The sequence below is a fragment of the Mixophyes fleayi genome, chromosome 8, assembly GCF_038048845.1.
Source record: "Mixophyes fleayi isolate aMixFle1 chromosome 8, aMixFle1.hap1, whole genome shotgun sequence".
In the NCBI taxonomy this organism is placed as follows: Eukaryota; Metazoa; Chordata; class Amphibia; order Anura; family Limnodynastidae; genus Mixophyes; species Mixophyes fleayi.
The window spans coordinates 30,262,391-30,281,091 of record NC_134409.1 but is presented as its reverse complement, the minus strand read 5'-3'; the positions used below and the strand labels follow the sequence as shown (position 1 = coordinate 30,281,091).

The following is an 18,701-nucleotide window of genomic DNA, read 5'->3' as shown; positions in this document are numbered from 1 at the left end:
AGTAAATGACCCTGTGTGTCTACCATACGTCCCTTCTATATTATAGTATAACTAACCCTGAAAAATAAAAACTCCTATATTTAAACTTATTGGAACAGACAACTGGTTACACATAGGAAAGTGATAAATGGGTATTTTATACTGACTTACATTAGTTATACTATTATTTTTATTGATTTGTAAGGCACGACAGTGCTCTGTCTGTGGGTAAAGCATACATAAAACGGGAGCACACAAGAAAGATAAAATGAATGCAGGTGTAAAAACAAAGGGTGGTAAGAACTCATGGGAGCTTACAATCTAGTGGGAAAAGGGCTGAGCTGAGACAGGAGCAAGTGTGACAGAAGTGTAGGGTGAGTATTATAGGCGGAAGTAAGGTAGACTCTAATAGAGTTGGGATTTCAGACAGCGTTTAAAAATTTGAAGGCTGGGAGAGCCTGATCTGTGTGTGGTAGGGATTTCCATAGTTTGGTAGCAGCACAGGAGAAGTCTTGTAGGTGAGAGTGAGTGGTAATTATCACAGAGGAGACGAGGCACAGGTCAGGGGCAGATTGAAAAGGGTGACAGAGACAGTGGGAAGAAATGAATGAAGGGGCGTTGGTGTTGAGGGCTTTGTAGGTGAGGGTGAGAATTTTGCATTTGATTCTGGGTACGAGGAGCCAATGTGTGGATTTGTAGGGTGGTGCGGTTGATGTGGAATGAGAGAGAAGATGATCGGTCTCGCCATGTTATTTAGAAAGGATAAAAGTGGGGACACCAAGGCAGCGGGATAGGTTTACAGAGGAAAATGTGTTGTGAATGGTGAGGGAGATTTAATAAGCTGTGTTTTAGACAGATTGTGCTTTAGATAGTATTAGATCATCCACATGGACATAGCAGAGAGAGAATTGGTCACAAAAAGATAAAGAAAGAGACAGGTCAGGGGAAGAGTGGTAGATTTGGGTGTCATCAAGTTGGTACTAAAAGCCAAATGGGCAAATTAGTTCACCAAATGAAGAGGTGAGAACGGCAGAGGGCGGAGAGTAGTGTAGGGCACCTCCTCCTCACACTATCTGTTTACAGGACCGGGAGAGACCAGGGATAATGGCTGGGAGGGGGAGGATTATCCCCGGCACCTCCACCTTTACAGGATAGAGAACTCATCCTGCATCCCAATTCTTGCTTATCCCTGTGAGTCCCATTCTGTCAGTCTTTGACATTTACTAGGATTCACCAGTAAAATAAATCCCTGTGGGCATCAGCAAGACTGATGCAGCCGAACTGCATCCAGTATGTACAGGTGCTGGGTGTGTAGACAAGTGCCCACATGCTCCAAATGTCATAATGTGTGTGTGTGTATATCTATCTATCTATCTATATATAATACATTATACACACACTTCTTACCATTAACTAGTAGAAATACATAATGTCTTTTGTATCAAATTAATCACCTATTTAATGTGCTAATTATTACCCTCCTGATGATCAACAGAGGCCTCACTGAACAAGGGCTTGTTGGAAATAGACTCAGTAAGGGCTATTACCATACATAAAGCCCGGGCCTAGCAGTGTTAGGGTGCCGTCACACACCGAGTTTCTGGGAGACTACAGCGATCTGAAGGATGTGCTTAGTCAGTGTAACATTAAAGTGAATGGGAAATGCTGGTCTGTGGTCACACTACTGTCAAAACATGAGCTAACTTCACTTCATTATACTGCTCTGTAACCTGATCTAAACTCAATGTTCTATAGCAGAGGTATCTAGTCACTGTGAAACTGCATGTCCCAGCATGCCTTGTCACCCAAATTCTTATAATAATTGTTTGATTATCCTAAGTGTAGATGTTTCATAGGAGACTAGAGCACACTGCACAGAAAGGTTTCTTGGTAAAAACTGGGGTTTGTGAATGTAAACCATAAACCATAAGCTATATGAGAGGATGTGAATTCATTTAGTATGGTATTATAAACAAATGCTGTTCCATAAATAAAGTAGTTATAGGATCAGGTCCATTAGTAATATTTCCCGTGGTAATTTAATATAACAATTTTTTTTTCTCTGTTAAATTTGGCAATCATTAGTAGTTTTCAAATATCATGCAATAACTAACCAAATATTATCCATACAGTGGTTCCCAGGTATGAGTATTTTAAATAAGTATATGAAAGTACTCTAAATAGGCAATGGTTGTGGTGTAGTGATGCTAATTGGAAAGTAATTAAAAATGTAACATATAGTAATAGACCTCTCTAACGTGTAGTACTCTTAATTTACCACCAGATGTCACCATTTCATTTGCCAAGAAAAGCATCCTCTGTTCAGAACTTGTTGGGAAAATCAGACCGATCTGCTGTTTACATTACAGGAAATGTCAACAATGCTCCAAGGTACATTACTGATACGCTGCTGAAGTGGGAGCCTGACACTTTAATATTATACATTGCAAGATTATAACAGGGAACAATGCACAGTCACACTTGGAAGTCATAAGAACAATGTTACAATCTAACTGATCAGTTTATTTCTTGTACATTAAGTAAATTACAGCAAAGGCAGAATTACAGATACAACAGCCGTAGATTTCTACTAAAACAATAATGGCAGAAATATTACATTGGTGAATGTGTTGTGTTGTTTAATGGTCTACCCAAAGAGGGCCACTTCCTGTGTATATAACAGGCTCTTGTTTGCAGTCACAGACCCAAACGTGTGTCTTTACATAGTTAAGATATAGATCTATGAGAGGGATGATATGGGTCCAGGAGAGGAACAGGTGGAAGTAGTGTTAATACCTGGCATATAAGAACTATATGGCTTGCTGATTGGGATCAGATAAAATACCACCGTGCATGGTCCCAATTAGCCAGCCACAGCCATTTGTGGCAGCCCTTACAGGGGTGTAACTATGAACAGAGCTGAGCAGCAGTTACTTGTTAGTATCTGGTATATCCAGCATCATTGCTCATGATTCCTCCCCACAGGCGCACCCTCAGTGTGGAAGATATTGGATCTCCCGCTATGGCTCGTGCAGTAGGGAAAGTGGCAGAGGTTTACCCGGATGGTACTCGCCTTTTAGAATTGAAGTGCCCAGAACACGGTGGTTTGGGGTTTACCATTTCCTCTGGTAACGGACGGCCAGACTCAGGTAAGTGGAACACAGAGAAAACCTCTGAATGGATGGATAACTCAGCGCCTCCCCTTCCATTCTGAATGCTTGTATCGTGTGGGATTCCTATAGATTCAGCCAGTCTCTAAGACATCTCTGTTCCTATGCAGGTATATACGTGCAGGAAATGTGTGATGCGAACACTGCCAAGCTTTATTCCGGCTTACTCCACGTGGGAGACGAGATCTTGGAGGTGAATGGCGCCAAAGTGGCCACCCTTGGCCTAAGTCACATGACTGAGATCATGCACCGCGAACCCAGTTTGTCTTTGCGAGTTTTACACCAGAGAAAGACCAAGTGCTGAGCAGACACGTGGAACAGGGACCGGACACGGTTCATGTGGACCGAGGTTTGATTTGACCGGTAAATCGGACATGGAGAAAACATGGACAATCTGAAGATATTGATGTTTCCATCTCCTGATAACGGCTTTTACATTTTGATACGGGATATTACTGCTCTTTAGTCTCGGACTTGTGATGTGGTGTCAGAATGTCTATTTGTTTACCAAACTATTTTGCACTGTTTCTTGACATCATGTTTTGTTTACCCAACAACACTGGTGTGAGGCTAGAAGTCGGCCACCCTGGTACTATGGTGATGTACACACACAACTCTCAGTATGATGATACAACTTTTATACCACACAGTATTATGCTGGTGAAACGGCTTTGTTCATTGTCTTGTAATGGATTTCCCCTATTGCACAGGTCACACTCCTTGTTTATATTTGTGTATTTATAAATCTTCTGTTCCTCACTGCCTATATGATTTTAATATATTAAACATTTCTATGTACGATGTGTTTGAAGCCTGTGGTCTTTGTGATTGCATTCATGTCATACATTTGATTTTTTTTTTGTACATGAGTAATGTTAAGCTATACACACTTGTGTACTGAACGAATATTCAGCCGATCAAGTCACTAGGGGCTAGTGCTATCCCTGAGGCATGAGACACCAAGTGCCTCATGCATCCTAGGCTGCATTCTCATGAATATTGATTTAGCCCACAAAATTGTTGCCTCCACTTTGCCATATTTCCCAATATTGAGGTCTTCAAACAAGGACAACATTCGAAATTGGAAAGGGGGGTGACCATGTCACATGGGGTGTGGCCACACTCCTGGGGGATGCTGCTAGAGTCCCCATATTTGTATACGGCATGCGCTGTGGCCTAATACAGACATGCTACTTGGACCCCCCGTATTTGTATATGACATGCGCTGTGGTCTAATAGAAACATGCTACTTGGACCCCCCATATTTGTATATGACATGCGCTGTGGTCTAATAGAGACATGCTACTTGGACCCCCCATATTTGTATATGACATGCGCTGTGGTCTAATAGAGACATGCTACTTGGACCCCCCCATATTTGTATACGGCATGCGCTGTTTTTCTATGCTCTCCAGATTGGGCACAGAAAAATAGAATTCTTTCACTTACGTAGCATACTGGGCATTATGTAAACAACTAATTATATCAAATGTGACAGATTCTCTTTAAGAGTGTGATAGTCTACTGTAGATTATATTGTTGCAGCTGTTGGAAAGAGACAGGATGGCTTCAGTATTACGGATTGTGTGAAATTACCGGTCTCAGCTATATCATTATATTTCAGTCCATCTCTCTGCTCCACGGCTCCCTGCTTTTATATGATTATAGCTCTACTGTGTGAGATCACAGTGGCTATAAAAGCCCTTTATTTCCTTACGTTGTAGAATCCAACAGAATCCGGAATCTCTGATCAACACAAAATAATCTGCAGTGTCAAATATAATCAATTACTGATTATATAAGTATTCACCCCCTTGTTTAATATTTGGTGAGAGCATAAGTATTCACCCCCTTGTTTAATACTTGGTAAGAGCACCTCTACCTGCAATAACAGCTGTGAGTCACATTTCACCCGTTCTATGTATTGCTCCAGCTCTACCAGGCTGGATTGGTGCACAGAGTGGACTACATTTAATTTGATGGTTGTCATAAATTTAGTTAGGCTGTTTCTTGCTTCTTTATCAAGTCATTGGGAATATTTTGCATTGTGTTAGACTTAACTTATCAGTAATACATGTTTTTAACTGGATAGACTTTCCAGGCTGTTGCTTCGGCTCTTGTGCCCTCAGCTATTCATATAGGGAAGGAAACATCATGCAGAGACATGTTGGATTAACAAATTGTTGGCTCAGAAATGTCCCTAGGACTGAAACGCTGGCAATTTTCAGGAATTATATATTATAGTTTGAGTGTACCCTATTTCACTAGGGGTCTTCTTGTAATTGACATTTGACTGGAGTAACCTCCACCTCCCCTACTTTTCATGCCCAAAAGCCAAGAGTGCTACTCTTTCACCAATACTCACAAAGACATTGGGCTTTTTTTTAAAGTTCCCAGTATAGATTTGAATCTTTCAGTGCCATCAATGTAGGGTTTACTGTGATGCCTGATCCAGACTTGGGAAGTACGGTGCTTGCTCCCTTAGTATTCCGAGATCTTCAGTGAGCCTCTGGGCATCCGGCTCATATGTAGAAGTCAGGTGTCTTCCTAGACACAAACTCTATTCCCCATTGACAGACAGGAAGCATTGATGACATGAGCACTGGAACTTGGTGCAGGAAAGAGATGATGGCTCTATAGAAAGCTCATCTGTGCCACAGCGCCCCTAGTGGTAGAGCGTCATGTACATGCTCTGACATAGGCTTGGACGTCCAAGTTTATGGGCTTGCATGGCGGGCTTAAGTTTAAAAAAGAATATATAATATATAATATATATATATATATATATATATATATATATATATATATATAAATAATATCTTCATGGCTCAAAAGCATAACTCAAACATTCCAATAACAATGTGACAGATTTTTTGTAAGATTGTGGCAGTTTAAATTAATTTGTAAAAGTAATTAAGGGGACAATCATGACAAAATGCATTAAAAAAAAATCCCTTATCCCTCAGATATTCAAACAATTATGATACCAATACAAAACACTATCTGTCCTGAAAGAGAAAAACATAATATAACATATTCTCGGGTATAATAAAATATAAGTTGTTCCCAGAGAAACCAATGTGTGTGAGGTCTCCTGATTTGCCGTTTTGGCCTGGCAGAGATATGATGTGTATGCTGAGATTTATACTGGACAATAAAATAACCTCATTCTTTTTCCATATAACAAATCAATAACTATAGCCAAGCATAAGTCACACGCTACAAAACACTATGCCTTCAAGGGCTGCCCTAGGCTTTTGCCTCTATGGCCTTTCCATAAATCTTCCCCTATTTGCTTCATTTTGCTATAAGAATTACAAAGGATAAAGTCAGAGATTTACTGCCTGGTGATAAGTTCAAGTACATTTATAAAGATAGAAAGCTATGGCAGAGGCAGCTCAAATACAGACTAAGGGGTAAATGTATCAAGCTGAGCGTTTTCTGGTCGGTTTGAAAAGTGGAGATGTTACCTATAGCAACCAATCAGATTCTAGCTGTCATTTTGTAGAATGTACTAAATAAATGATAACTAGAATCTGATTGTTTTTTCAAACCCACCGGAAAACTCTCAGCTTGATACATTTACCCCTACGTAGGAGTTAACAACTGTCATTACTTTCCTGGGGGTAAATGTATCAAGCTAGGGGTTTGAAAACGTGGAGATGTTGCCCCCTGGAGTGGGCTTTTGCTAAACTATAAGGGGTTGGCAGTCTGGACCACCCATACTATCCTCCGATCACCCAGGAGGGCATCTGGCCAGGAGAGCGGCTGGAGTGCTGATCATCTTGCTGAACAGAGCGCTACCTTCCCTCCAATGCCCCCTATACTTTTTGTCATGCCCTCAGTACATTAGACCTGTGTAGTGCGGGGCACGGAGGCAAGCAGTAGTTATATAGACCAGCTCTGGAGGGGAACGGATGAGGGAATAGAATTTATTTTTTAATTTTAATTTTGCCATTAAGCTTCTATGATTGTCGAGTCAATTAAATGACCTCTACCCCTTAGTGACAGACCCTCTATAACCAGTAAACCAAAATAGAAATGAAAGTGAAACCTGCAGAAACAGACACCACTAGGAATACTCCATACAGACGTATTTGGTGGTCTTAGGGGAAGCTTTAACAAAACGTGGAGACTGAACCATATTGGGATATAATTACAATCCAACAAAAAGAAATGCTCAATAGCCCTTGTTCTGATTAATCTGGGCATCATCAAGGCCAAGTTGTTTCATGGTCTAGCAGTTCCTGGTCTAGTTACCAATATTTCATGTAAATGATATTGCCCTGTGGCCATTCTATACATACTGCTTGGTGGCTTCCTGCCCTCATAGAAGTGTTACCAGCTGTACGTGTTCCTGGTAGACACACGGGCTGAGGTACAAGTGGGCCCCATTGCAGATTCCAATACTAATCCAAAGACGTCATCTCTGATACCGCTGTCAAACAACTAATAGCAGCACAGTGAGGGGGCAAATATAAAACTATACTATAAGGACACATAAAATATCTTTGTGTCAAAATGTTGACCTCGAAATGTATAAACCTACAAAAGACATCAGCACCATCCTGTACACAAGATAGGAAATGGATCACATAATATTTATCTTCTCATCCATATATCTGTAAACAGGGGGATGGGGGATTCCTGTATTTGTTCATAAAGAGCCATTCTTAAGCTACGTGTATGACAGTCACTGGAATAAGAAGTTGTTTACCTTCTATAGGGGCATTAAATGGCTCATAAACACAGAAGACCTGCAGTCACCCTTGCTATGTAAGATATTATATATATATATATATATATATATATATATATATATATATATATATATGTCAGAGGGCAAATGCACCGGGTGTATGTGTGTGGTAGCATGGCATTGTGGGAATTATCACAGCTGTGTTTTCTTGGCCTGACTTTTTTGTCTTGTTTAGAATACTGTAACGGGAAATGTGAGACAATTTCACAATGACATTGAGATTTCTCGGAAATATAAACATCTTGGTTGTGGGCAGCACTGTGGCTTAGTGGTTAGCACTTCTGCCTCACAGAGCTGGGGTCGATTCCCGACCATGGTCTTATCTGTGTGGAGTTTGTATGGTCATCCCATGTTTGCGTGGGTTTCCTCCGGGTGCTCTGGTTTTCTCCCACACTCCCAAAAACATACCAGCAGAATAATTGGCTGCTATTAAATTGACCCTAGTCTGTCTGTGTTGGGGAATTTAGACTGTAAGCTCCAATGGGGCAGGGACTGATGTGAGTGACAAATATTCTCTGTACAGCGCTGTAGAATTGGTGGCGCTATATAAATCAACGATGATGATGGTGGATTGTAGATTGATGTGATTTTATAGTGAAATAAGTGGAAGTAATAAACACATGCAGCTCTGTGACCACACACACACACACAGTGATGGGGTTCCAGCGTCAGCCTGCGGCTCATTAAATATCATGGTCCCGATGTCTGACTGTAGAAACCAATATCCCAAGAGTGACCTACTCAATTGCTCCTAACAAGGGAAGTTATTTTTGAACAACGCTTGGCCAACAAGCAGCCATGTTTATTGTTGTGATGAGGCCATAGGACAGGTCTGTGATAAACTAACCTGCAGACATGCTGAACTGAAAGACCATGGGGCACATTTATCAATATTCACATAAAGGGAAAAGTAGTTTTCAATCCTTATTGCAATGATAAGGATTGAACTACTTCTCCCATTTATGTACAGCCCTGCACAGAAACAGCAGTTCCGAAAAACTGCTGTTTCAGTGATAAAAAAAAATCATACTTACCCCCCTCTTCAGAAGCACTGTCTCCGGGTCTTCTCTTTACTCTTCAATTGCGCATGTCCAGTTCCAAGAACTGGACATGCGCACACAGATCCCCTCTCTGTCTCTGCAACGAGAGTTGCAGAGCGCTCTCTCTGCAACTATCGTTGCAGAGAGAGCGCGCTGAGTGACAGGGAGGGATCATGTGATCCCTCCACACATGCGCTGTCCAGCTCTGCTCTTCGGAGCAGAGCTGACAGCATTAGATTTCTTCAATTCCGATGATGTACGCTGGCGTACATTAACATGACAAGTTCCCGAAAAAAATGTTTTTTCAGGACTTGTTAGATTGCGGCCAGGAGCAATGGTGACTGCTCCCAAAAACGAAGAGGAATGCAAAGCAGCAGATATCCATGATGCACCCTTAATAAATTTGCAGAGGACAGGAGGACACCTTAATGACCCGTTAAAAGCACTATCGCGCTTTATTAAATATGCCCCCATGTTTTGCACAAACCTGAAAGTCTTTCACCATTGGGTCTGTGGTTATGTCTCCACACTGCACTATATAACTACACATGTATATCTCTATCTATGTATATTTATATAACTGCATAACTAGGACATTCTTTTGGACACAGAAATAGTTTGTAATAAACATACATAAGTGTCATACTCCTTTAAGTATCGCTCTGACCCCAATTAACAGTGCATACCAGTCAATGCAGTAATACTGTGTGTAGTCAGAATAAGAGTCTTGATTTATGGTCACAGAAGGGCTACACAGGAGCACAGTAAGTATTTACGACCTTATTTAGTCCTGCAGGCAGATAAATACCTACACGGGAGCTAAGGAATCTACAGTATTACGTATACGTTAGAACCCATAGGGACCTATTTATCAAGCCCTAAACCGTTCGGAAACTACATTTTCTGCATGGTTTAGGCATTTGAAGTATAGTCACAATATAAGAAAAGCTTAATGCCAGAGAGATCTCCTGCGATATGCAAAGTACCGCAGTCCCCATACTCAACGGGGACTGTGCTGTGGGCAGATGGTGTTGGCCATAAAATCCTATGGGGAGAGCGGTGCAGGAGAGGGATCTGCTGTGTCCCTGCCTTAAGTACAGAAATGACCTTTGCACATGGGTGACTCTAGGTCACGCAAGCGCAGTAAAGACTCCCCGAGTTTTCGATCAGAGAACGCTGGGGGAAACCTCTTTTCGTTTTTAATATTTGCACCATTGGTTATTGTCTGTGGTTGGTGATTCCACCTTACTCCAACGATATTCCACTATGTGGTACTTTATATCATTTTCATATATTGTTCTTTTGGAGTAACCTGACACAAGAGCTTCATTTATCCCCAGAGGATTCATGCTACTCTAAAGAGATCCACAAGAATTCACCACAACAACATTTGTGAAATGCCTGCGTTCTAGTCCCATCACGTGACTGCGATATCAAAGTATTTTTGAGTTTTCACTTCACAGAATTTCACTGCATACATTTGTTTTTTGTTTTTTTTTTGAGATTGTACATATCTTTGGATCATTTGGAGTAAAGTATTTCAGTTCAGTATTCACATTTGGACAGTATACTGTATACGTTTGTTACACCATGTTGCATTTTTAATATTCTGTAATTGGGTATAAGTGGTTAATCCACTATTTGAATGTAAAGGGTTTACAACCATGGCCTTATCTGTGAGGAGTTTGTATGTTCTCCCCATGTTTGCGTGGGTTTCCTCCGGGTGCTCCGGTTTCCTCCCACACTCCAAAAACATACTAGTAGGTTAATTGGTTGCTATCAAAAATTGACCCTAGTCTCTCTCTCTCTCTGTGTATGTTAGGGAATTTAGACTGTAAGCTCCAATGGGCAGGGACTGATGTGAATGAGTTCTCTGTACAGCGCTGCATAAATAAATGGTGACGATGATGATGTTTAGCGCCAATATTAGCTTAATTTTTCCTATCGGACACACTGTCCTGACATGACTTTAATAGTAAATTGCTATGTTAATGTGAATGTGCTGATGTGCAGATATAAAGCTATATGTGCATTATTGTAATTCTGCCATAGTAGATACCCAAACTCTACTTTTACAATGACGTGTCCTAAGACCCCAGTGTTCTACGTTGCATTGACATATGTACAGAAAATATAGAATGTGGGAATGTTTACTGTCATACCAAATGCATATGTTTTACGGCACACAAAATTACAAAATTCACATTTTTATGCACATGGAAACGCACTCATGCTTATTACACATTGCCAGGAACAGGCCATTGATTCAAATACCTATTTCTTCCAGAATACTATGCTCCCCCCCACAATTGAAGCATTCAGCTCCTGTCCCTGCAGGGAGTTTGTTTGCTAATGAGACCAGGTGGCTGTACACTAGGGACAGAGCACATTATGTGTCTGTGGGAGGGAGAAAGGAGTTGCACTCAGCTGTGAATTCAGACAGTGGCAGGACAGCCTCTCAGATCTCCCCCCACCATTTACCTCCCCGGGCTTACATAGCATCACCATATTACATCCTTGGCTTTAAAAGCAATCAGTGTGTGTCACTCAGAGGCTGCACACTGCTGCCTGCACCCAGACAGCTTGGAAAAATTAGAAGGACACAGCTTGTCAGCTGTTCCGCTGTAGCGATGGGGCCTGAATACGGAATCTTTGCTTCTGCCTTCGGTGGTATATTCATGTGATGGTCTATTGTAATGTAACAGGTAATTAAAGAAAGCATACACACATTTTATTTATTACATTTAATACTTTGCTATTATGAAAAGGTATGGAATACATTCCCAGCAAACACTGTACTGGATATACAGTACATGGCCAGAAGTACGTGGACAACCGAACATCACATTTCATTCCAAAACCATGGACAGGGGCAGCACAGTGCCTCAGTGGTTAGCACTTCTGCCTCATGGCACTGGGGTCATGAGTTCATTTCCTGACCATGGCCTTATCTGTAAGGAGTTTGTATGTTCTCCCTGTGTTTGTGTGGGTTTCCTCCCACACTCCAAAAACATACGGGTAGGTTAATTGGCTGCTAACAAGTTGACCCTAGTCCGTGTGTGTATGTTAGGGTATTTAGACTGTAAGCTCCAATGGGGCAGGGACTGATGTGAGTGGGTTCTCTGTACAGTGCTGTGGAATTAGTGGCGCTATATAAATAAATGGTGATGATGATAGATATTAATATGGAGTTAGTCCATGCTTGATACGACAATAGCCTCCACTCTTCTGGGAAGGTTTTCCACTCAATCGGTGATTCCCAAATCCAATCCTCAAGCCCCTCTAACATTTTAGGTATCAATGCTTGTGGCACAGATGATTACATCAAATGATTGAGGCACTAATTAATTCACCTGTATTTAAGCATTCATAGCCTTAAAACCTGGACTGAACTTGTGGACCAGAATTGGGAAACACTGCACTAGATTTTGGAACAAGGGGCAAGTGATGTCGGGTGATAAACCCTGGGTAGCAGTCAGAATGCCAATTCAATTTGATGGGCATGAGGTCAGGGCTCTGTGCGGGTGCGTCAATTTCTTCAGTACCAAACTCGGGAAACTATTTTTTGGTGGACCTCGCTTTGAACTTTTACATTGTTATGTTGAAACAAGAAAGGGCCTTCCCCAAACTGTTGCCACAAAGTTGGATGCACAAAATTCTTTAGAATGACAGCGTATGGTGTAGGATTAAGATTTCCCTTCATTGGGACTAAGGGGCCCAGGTAAAACTATGAAAAACAGCCCCAGGCCAGTATTCCTCCATCACCAACCTTTATGGTTTGCCGTACACATTCGGGCAGGAAGTGTTCTCTTAGCGTCAGCAAAATCATATTTGTCCATCAGACTACATCAGGCCTGTCCAACCTGCGGCCCTCCAGATGTTGTGAAACTACAAGTCCCATCATGCCCTTCCAGCTATTAACAGGTTGTCTACTGGCAAAGCATGCTGGGGCTTGTAGTTTCACAACACCTGGAGGGCCGCAGGTTGGACAGGCCTGGACTACATCATTTGTCATGCCAGAGAACATGTTTCCATTGCTCCAGAGTCTGATGACACTCCAGTCGATGTTTGGCATTGCGCATGGTGATCTGAGACTGCTCGGCCATGGAAACCCAATCCATGCGGCTGTCTATATTCTTGTGCTGACGTTGCTTCAAGAGGCAGTTTGGAACTCGGCTGTGCGTCTTACAAGAGAGGACAGATGAGTTTTCACTACACAATAACAGCAGTTTTACCAAGAGCAGACATGTGATGAACTGACTGATTGGAAAGGTGCTATCCTACTACAGGGTGATGTTGAAAGTCATTCAGATCTTAAATACGGCCCATTCTACTGCTAATGATTGACTATGGAGATTGCAGGGCTGTGTGCTTGGTTATACACACCTGTTAGCAATGGGTGTGGCTGAAATGGCCAAACACACTAATTAGATGGGGAGTCCCCATCCTCCTTTTGTCCATGTAGTGTGTATTGTATTGTTACTCTGGTCAGTCATCTCTTGGCTGTAGAATGTAACAAGGAAGTGACTGCAGGCATCCCATTCAAAGGAAGTCATTTATTAGTGTTGACAGCAACAACAAAAATAAGTATAAGAACAACAGTTAGGCCAGGTGGAGGCCTAACTCGTTTGGTGTCTGTAATGGCACATCCTCAACCAGTCAATATAAAATACAAACAGTAAAATCCTTTGAACGGTGTGACTGTGATCACTTCCTTTTTACACTTTATAGTTTCACCATTATACAGATAGGCGATAGACAGACAGATATTCTAAGGTTTTGGTTGTAAACCAGCAGACATTTTATATAAACACTAAGCACGATGGCTTAGTGGTTAGCACTTCTGCCTGACAGGGTCATGAGTTCAATTCCCGATCATGGCCTTATCTGTGTGGAGTTTGTATGTTCTGTCTGTGTTGGTTTCCTCCTGGTGCTCCGGTTTCCTCCCACACTCCAAAAACATACTAGTAGGTTAATTGGCTGCTATCAAAATTTACGTGTGCGTGTGTTAGGGCATTTAGACTGTAAGCTCCAATGGGGCAGGGACTGATGTGAGTCAGTTCTCTGTACAGCGCTGCGGAATCAGTGGCGCTATATAAATAAATGGTGATGATGATGAAACTCTTATGGTGCACCTGTCACCTAGACAGAGTGGAGGAAGCCATCCTATGGGGTTAAGCAATATGCATGATAATAAATCAGGCTTGGTCAACCTGTGGTTCTCCAGGTGTTGTAAAACTACAAGTCCCAGCATGCCCTGCTAGCCATCAGTTGGTCATCTACTGGCAAAGCATGATGGGGGCTTGTAGTTTCACAACATCCGGAGGGTGACAGGTTGGCCAAGCTTGCTATAGATGTAAAACTGAGCTATTTCTTCTAGGAGGCACAGCTGAGGAATGAGGCACAATTTCTTAGTAAATTGATGAGCTGCATTGTTTAATCGCATAAAGTGGCTGCCTTCATTCCTTTTAGGCGACAGCAAACAAATACACATTGAGGACGCCTATTCAAATAACCTGAAATAGCACAATTTGAAATGCAAACCTTCAATTTCTTATTGTGCCTCTGCTACATTACATACAGCTGCCCAGTCATTCAGAAAAAGCACAGCCCAGACCGCATTGTGTGCCTGCTACGGGAATGCAGGATAATAAACATTCAGTGAACCTTTTTATTAGATGGTGCCAATGCTGCTATAATGTAAAGATGCTTTGTGGGGAAGGGATGAAGTCAGCATGCTGATTATAGCTGTGAATGAAGTTGCTGGACTCCTGACAGAAAAGGTGTTTGTGCATCAAGGCTGCAAAATTGTACTGATAATGGATTCAGGAATTCGCAAAGGTCTACAGTGAACTGATGGATTCAGCTTTAGTCTGAAGGTCTGTAGGAATGATTAATACAGCAATGCTTCAGTGATCTACAGCAGGGAAACAATGAATCTCTGCCATGCCAAACTACAGACATGGCTGATTTGCAGTCATTCCTAGGTGAAACCTCACACCCCCCTGATCTTTTGAAGGGAATGATAAAAGAGAATATAAAACAGAAGTTCTCTGCTTCAATCCTTACGGCACATAAAGCAGCCAGAGTTTATGGCTGTTCACATTATTGCAGTGATTTTTAAGTTGGGCACCTGGGATGGAGCAGACAAATCAGGCACTACAGTATCTAGCTGAAAGTCATTTGGATTCTGGACACAAACATGTATTTATGCTCTCTAAGATCTGGCTTCTTTTTATCTAGTTGCATTAGGTTTTAAAGCACTGTATGTGCCAGAACACACACAAAGCCAACATGTTACGGGTACAGGGTGTTTTCCAGAAGCAGCCCATCTTATTTTATTTTTAATTGAGGTGCCTATTAATTTGAATCTGAGGGAAAATGCAAAATAGAAAGGAAATAAATGGAAAAAGATAAAAAAAAAAAATGCTCGTGTCTCTGGGCCCTTTATGCTGCGGTTTTCTTCCTCACATTCAGATTAAAAGGAAGACTGGAGAAATCACAGGGCATATGCTGCTAGTGAACAAAATGCAAAGCAAAGGGCTGCCACCGGGGTGGTCTTTGTGGTGCAAAGGGAGGGGCTGTCTGTGCTGCAAAAGGGGCATCTGTGTAAGGGGGGTGGGAAGCCTGCAAGTGCTGGACATTTATACTGGGTTAGGGGTAAATCTCTGTGCAATGTTAGGGTTTTGTGCACAGTGATTAACTGTGCAAGGAGGATGTACTGGTAGATGCTGTGTCATTGCCTCAGACTGGGTTGGAGGAGGAGGGGGGGGGGTGCAGGAGCTTCTAGCTACACCACTGATAAGCACAGAAAACTATAAATGAAATTGGAGCATTGGTCCTAATATATTGGGGTATATAAAATACATGCATTTGTGTACAGACAAAGGGCTAGATTTACTAAGCTGCGGGTTTGAAAAAGTGGGGATGTTGCCTATAGCAGCCAATCAGATTCTAGCTTTCATTTATTTAGTACTTACTACAAAATGACAGCTAGAATCTGATTGGTTGCTATAGGCAACATCTCCACTTTTTCAAACCCGCAGCTTAGTAAATCTAGCCCAAAGTCTTCTGTCTGAGCAGGGACGCCAGCAGAAATCTCAGGGTCCCCTACGATCTGATAATCAGAGCCTATATCGATCCTACCCCTCAATCATGTGATTAAAATAAACTCCTCATTGGTGGCTAGTGTACAAAGCGGAGCCCATCCCTTTCAGTTACATAGCATGCAAAACATGCAGCTTAGAGGCCCACATCTAAATGTATTGCTGGATATCTATTTTTCTGGCAAGTGTGTGGATAGACCGGCAAAAGGCTAGCTAGTAAATATCAGCACCCCACGACGTACCCACCCTCCGCCATGCTGGTAGGCGAGAGTAGGCGCAAGCCCTCATAAGATCTGTATGTTCTCCCTGTGATTGTGTGGGTTTCCTACCACAGTCCAAAAACAAAAATGGTAAGTTAATGGGGGCGGAGGTATATGTGTGCGTTAGTGGAGTTAGAGTCTACGCTCCAATTGTTCAGGGACTGATGTGAATGAGTACACATCTTTTGTACTGCACTGCATTATATGATTGACACTATATAAACGATAATGATAATAACAATCTATAATTCCTAGCGCACACTGATTTAATAGTGTCGGGTAGGAATCTGTATAGCTTCCTGTTTAACCCTATTAGCAACTTAAAGTGGTAAAGGCTGTAAGAGGTTACAGACAGCTCTCCTACAACTAATGAGCAAGCGGAAGAGCAGGACCCAAGAGAAAGAAGACGGAAGGAGCGCCCAAGGTTTTATAACGCACTCCACAGCCAATTACTAGTGATCAATGGATGAAACTGAAAAACACGCAGTGTTGTTCCTGGAATCACAATCACTGTGTCAGGAATCACACAGGACCGTTCTGGATTATAACAGCCAAAACCATCTGACACTATCTCCAGTGGAGGTGCAGAGTCTAAGGGGTAGGTCATAGGGAGCCAAAGTTCCAGACACGGAACACTGAGGAATATATAGATTCTTTACAGCAATAAAGAGCTTAACACACATTAAAATATTCTGGATCCTCCCTCTGGTCATTTTTAAAAGAAATGTAAAGGTTTATGTACAGATTTAAAATAGTAAAATATCTTATCATTGCCAATTAAATGTTAGTATTAAAATGTCATTGTAATAACATTCTTACCTCTCTGTCTGTATTACCCAGTATTGTTTAATACTGCGTTTGTCCCCAATTGTAAAGCGCTATGAAATGTACTGACGCTATATACATAAATGATGATTGGTAGCAGAAACTCATTTCACAGAAGGACTTAAACTGGGAGATACAATTTCCTCTAACCTCACAAGAAAATGTGAACAGGGACAGTGCAGAGCAGCCAATCCTCAGCAGTCCACGTAGGAGCCCTCTCTATTTGCCATGCAATAGTCAAAAGCCCCCCACACACTGAGAATACTAAGCCCAAACAACAAGCGTATCACATTATAAATGAGCTCTCCCGAAGCTATCTTGGAGACACCCCTCCCCCACAAATACAAAGTAAGTACTGATCACCTCTCCCCCCCCTCAAGCACTCCCAGGGAGACAAAACACAACACCCCCACCCCAAGGAAATATACACACCCCCTCCTCCCACCCTTGCTGTCACTCAAAGTCAGCTAGCAGGATTCCTGCCACACTCATTCAGATGAGCATTTAGTAATAACAGGATGCTGGGAATGTTGCAGAGGCATCGGGAACATTGATCCCAGTGCATGCACACCTCTGCTGGTCAGACCATCAGAAAGAATCGCCGCAGGGAAGACGCAAACAATGGACTATGCTGCATGCACGATATTCCTTTACTACCCAAAGTCTTTTTAACCCCCCTCTGACCAAGTTCTTATTTTGACATTGATACTTTGTAATTTACAGAAGCAGTCACCTCTGCCTACTAACCCCAGGCATGAAACCCATCATGATATCAGCATGCCCATACAGAACACTTATTTCCATATCAATAGGCAAATTAATTAGGGATAACCCAATGTTTATTCACAGGAAACGACATTCCTCATTAATAGTGTATTTAATAAATGACTTTCTTTTTTGAATTGAGATTAAATGGTCATTCTGTATTCACTGCATAGAATACACATTTTCTACCCATTAGTCACCCCGTCACACCCTTCAGATGACGTGGGAACTGAAAACTGGAATATCCTGAGCAGACACAAGTATATCTTGAAGATTAACTACATGTGTGGAAATGGCAAATAAGGCTGTGTACACACAGTCCTGTATGCACCGGCCTGAGCTGAACTGCACCACGTGGAGAATGCAGCATACAAAGCATGGGGAATAGGGATCATTGATCCCCACCGAGGAGACGCAGGTAATTTACGAAGCGCAAAACAAATGGTCAGAAGCGCGCATACAGATGTGGAAACCACCGTCCGTGCACCTTGATCTGGTAGCTCTTCAGATTAAATATATTTTTGGCAGGGGTGCATAGGCTTGCACAGGCCGAGGGGAGGGATTGGGTGGAGCGAAGGGTTTTCCGCTGATGATCAGAAGTGTACCTTTTTTTCAGAGAAGTACAAAAATAAGATTTCATTTTGCGCGGAGATTATTATAAGGAGATAAAGAAATGGGCGTATTTTAAAAGGACCTCATCAGCTCAGAGCGTCACTTTTTTTTTATAAAACAAAACACTTCTCATACACCGTGTACTGTGTAATAAAATAAATAAAATTCTAAAAAATAAAAACAAA

At 41.9% G+C, this 18,701-nt stretch overlaps 1 protein-coding gene across 2 annotated transcripts in view; it reads left to right on the top strand.

Moving 5' to 3' along the window:
- The window catches only part of KIAA1614 (KIAA1614 ortholog), a 33,821-nt gene extending 29,869 nt beyond the window's left edge, over positions 1 to 3,952 (top strand). For both annotated transcript variants that reach the window (XM_075182276.1, XM_075182275.1), the window contains exons 8-10: positions 2,264 to 2,370; positions 2,965 to 3,128; positions 3,260 to 3,952. In XM_075182276.1, coding sequence (XP_075038377.1) covers positions 2,264 to 2,370; positions 2,965 to 3,128; positions 3,260 to 3,453 — 465 coding nt within the window. In that variant the 3' untranslated portion in view covers positions 3,454 to 3,952. The remainder of the gene's footprint in view (positions 1 to 2,263; positions 2,371 to 2,964; positions 3,129 to 3,259) is intronic.
- Positions 3,953 to 18,701: the final 14,749 nt, after the last annotated feature.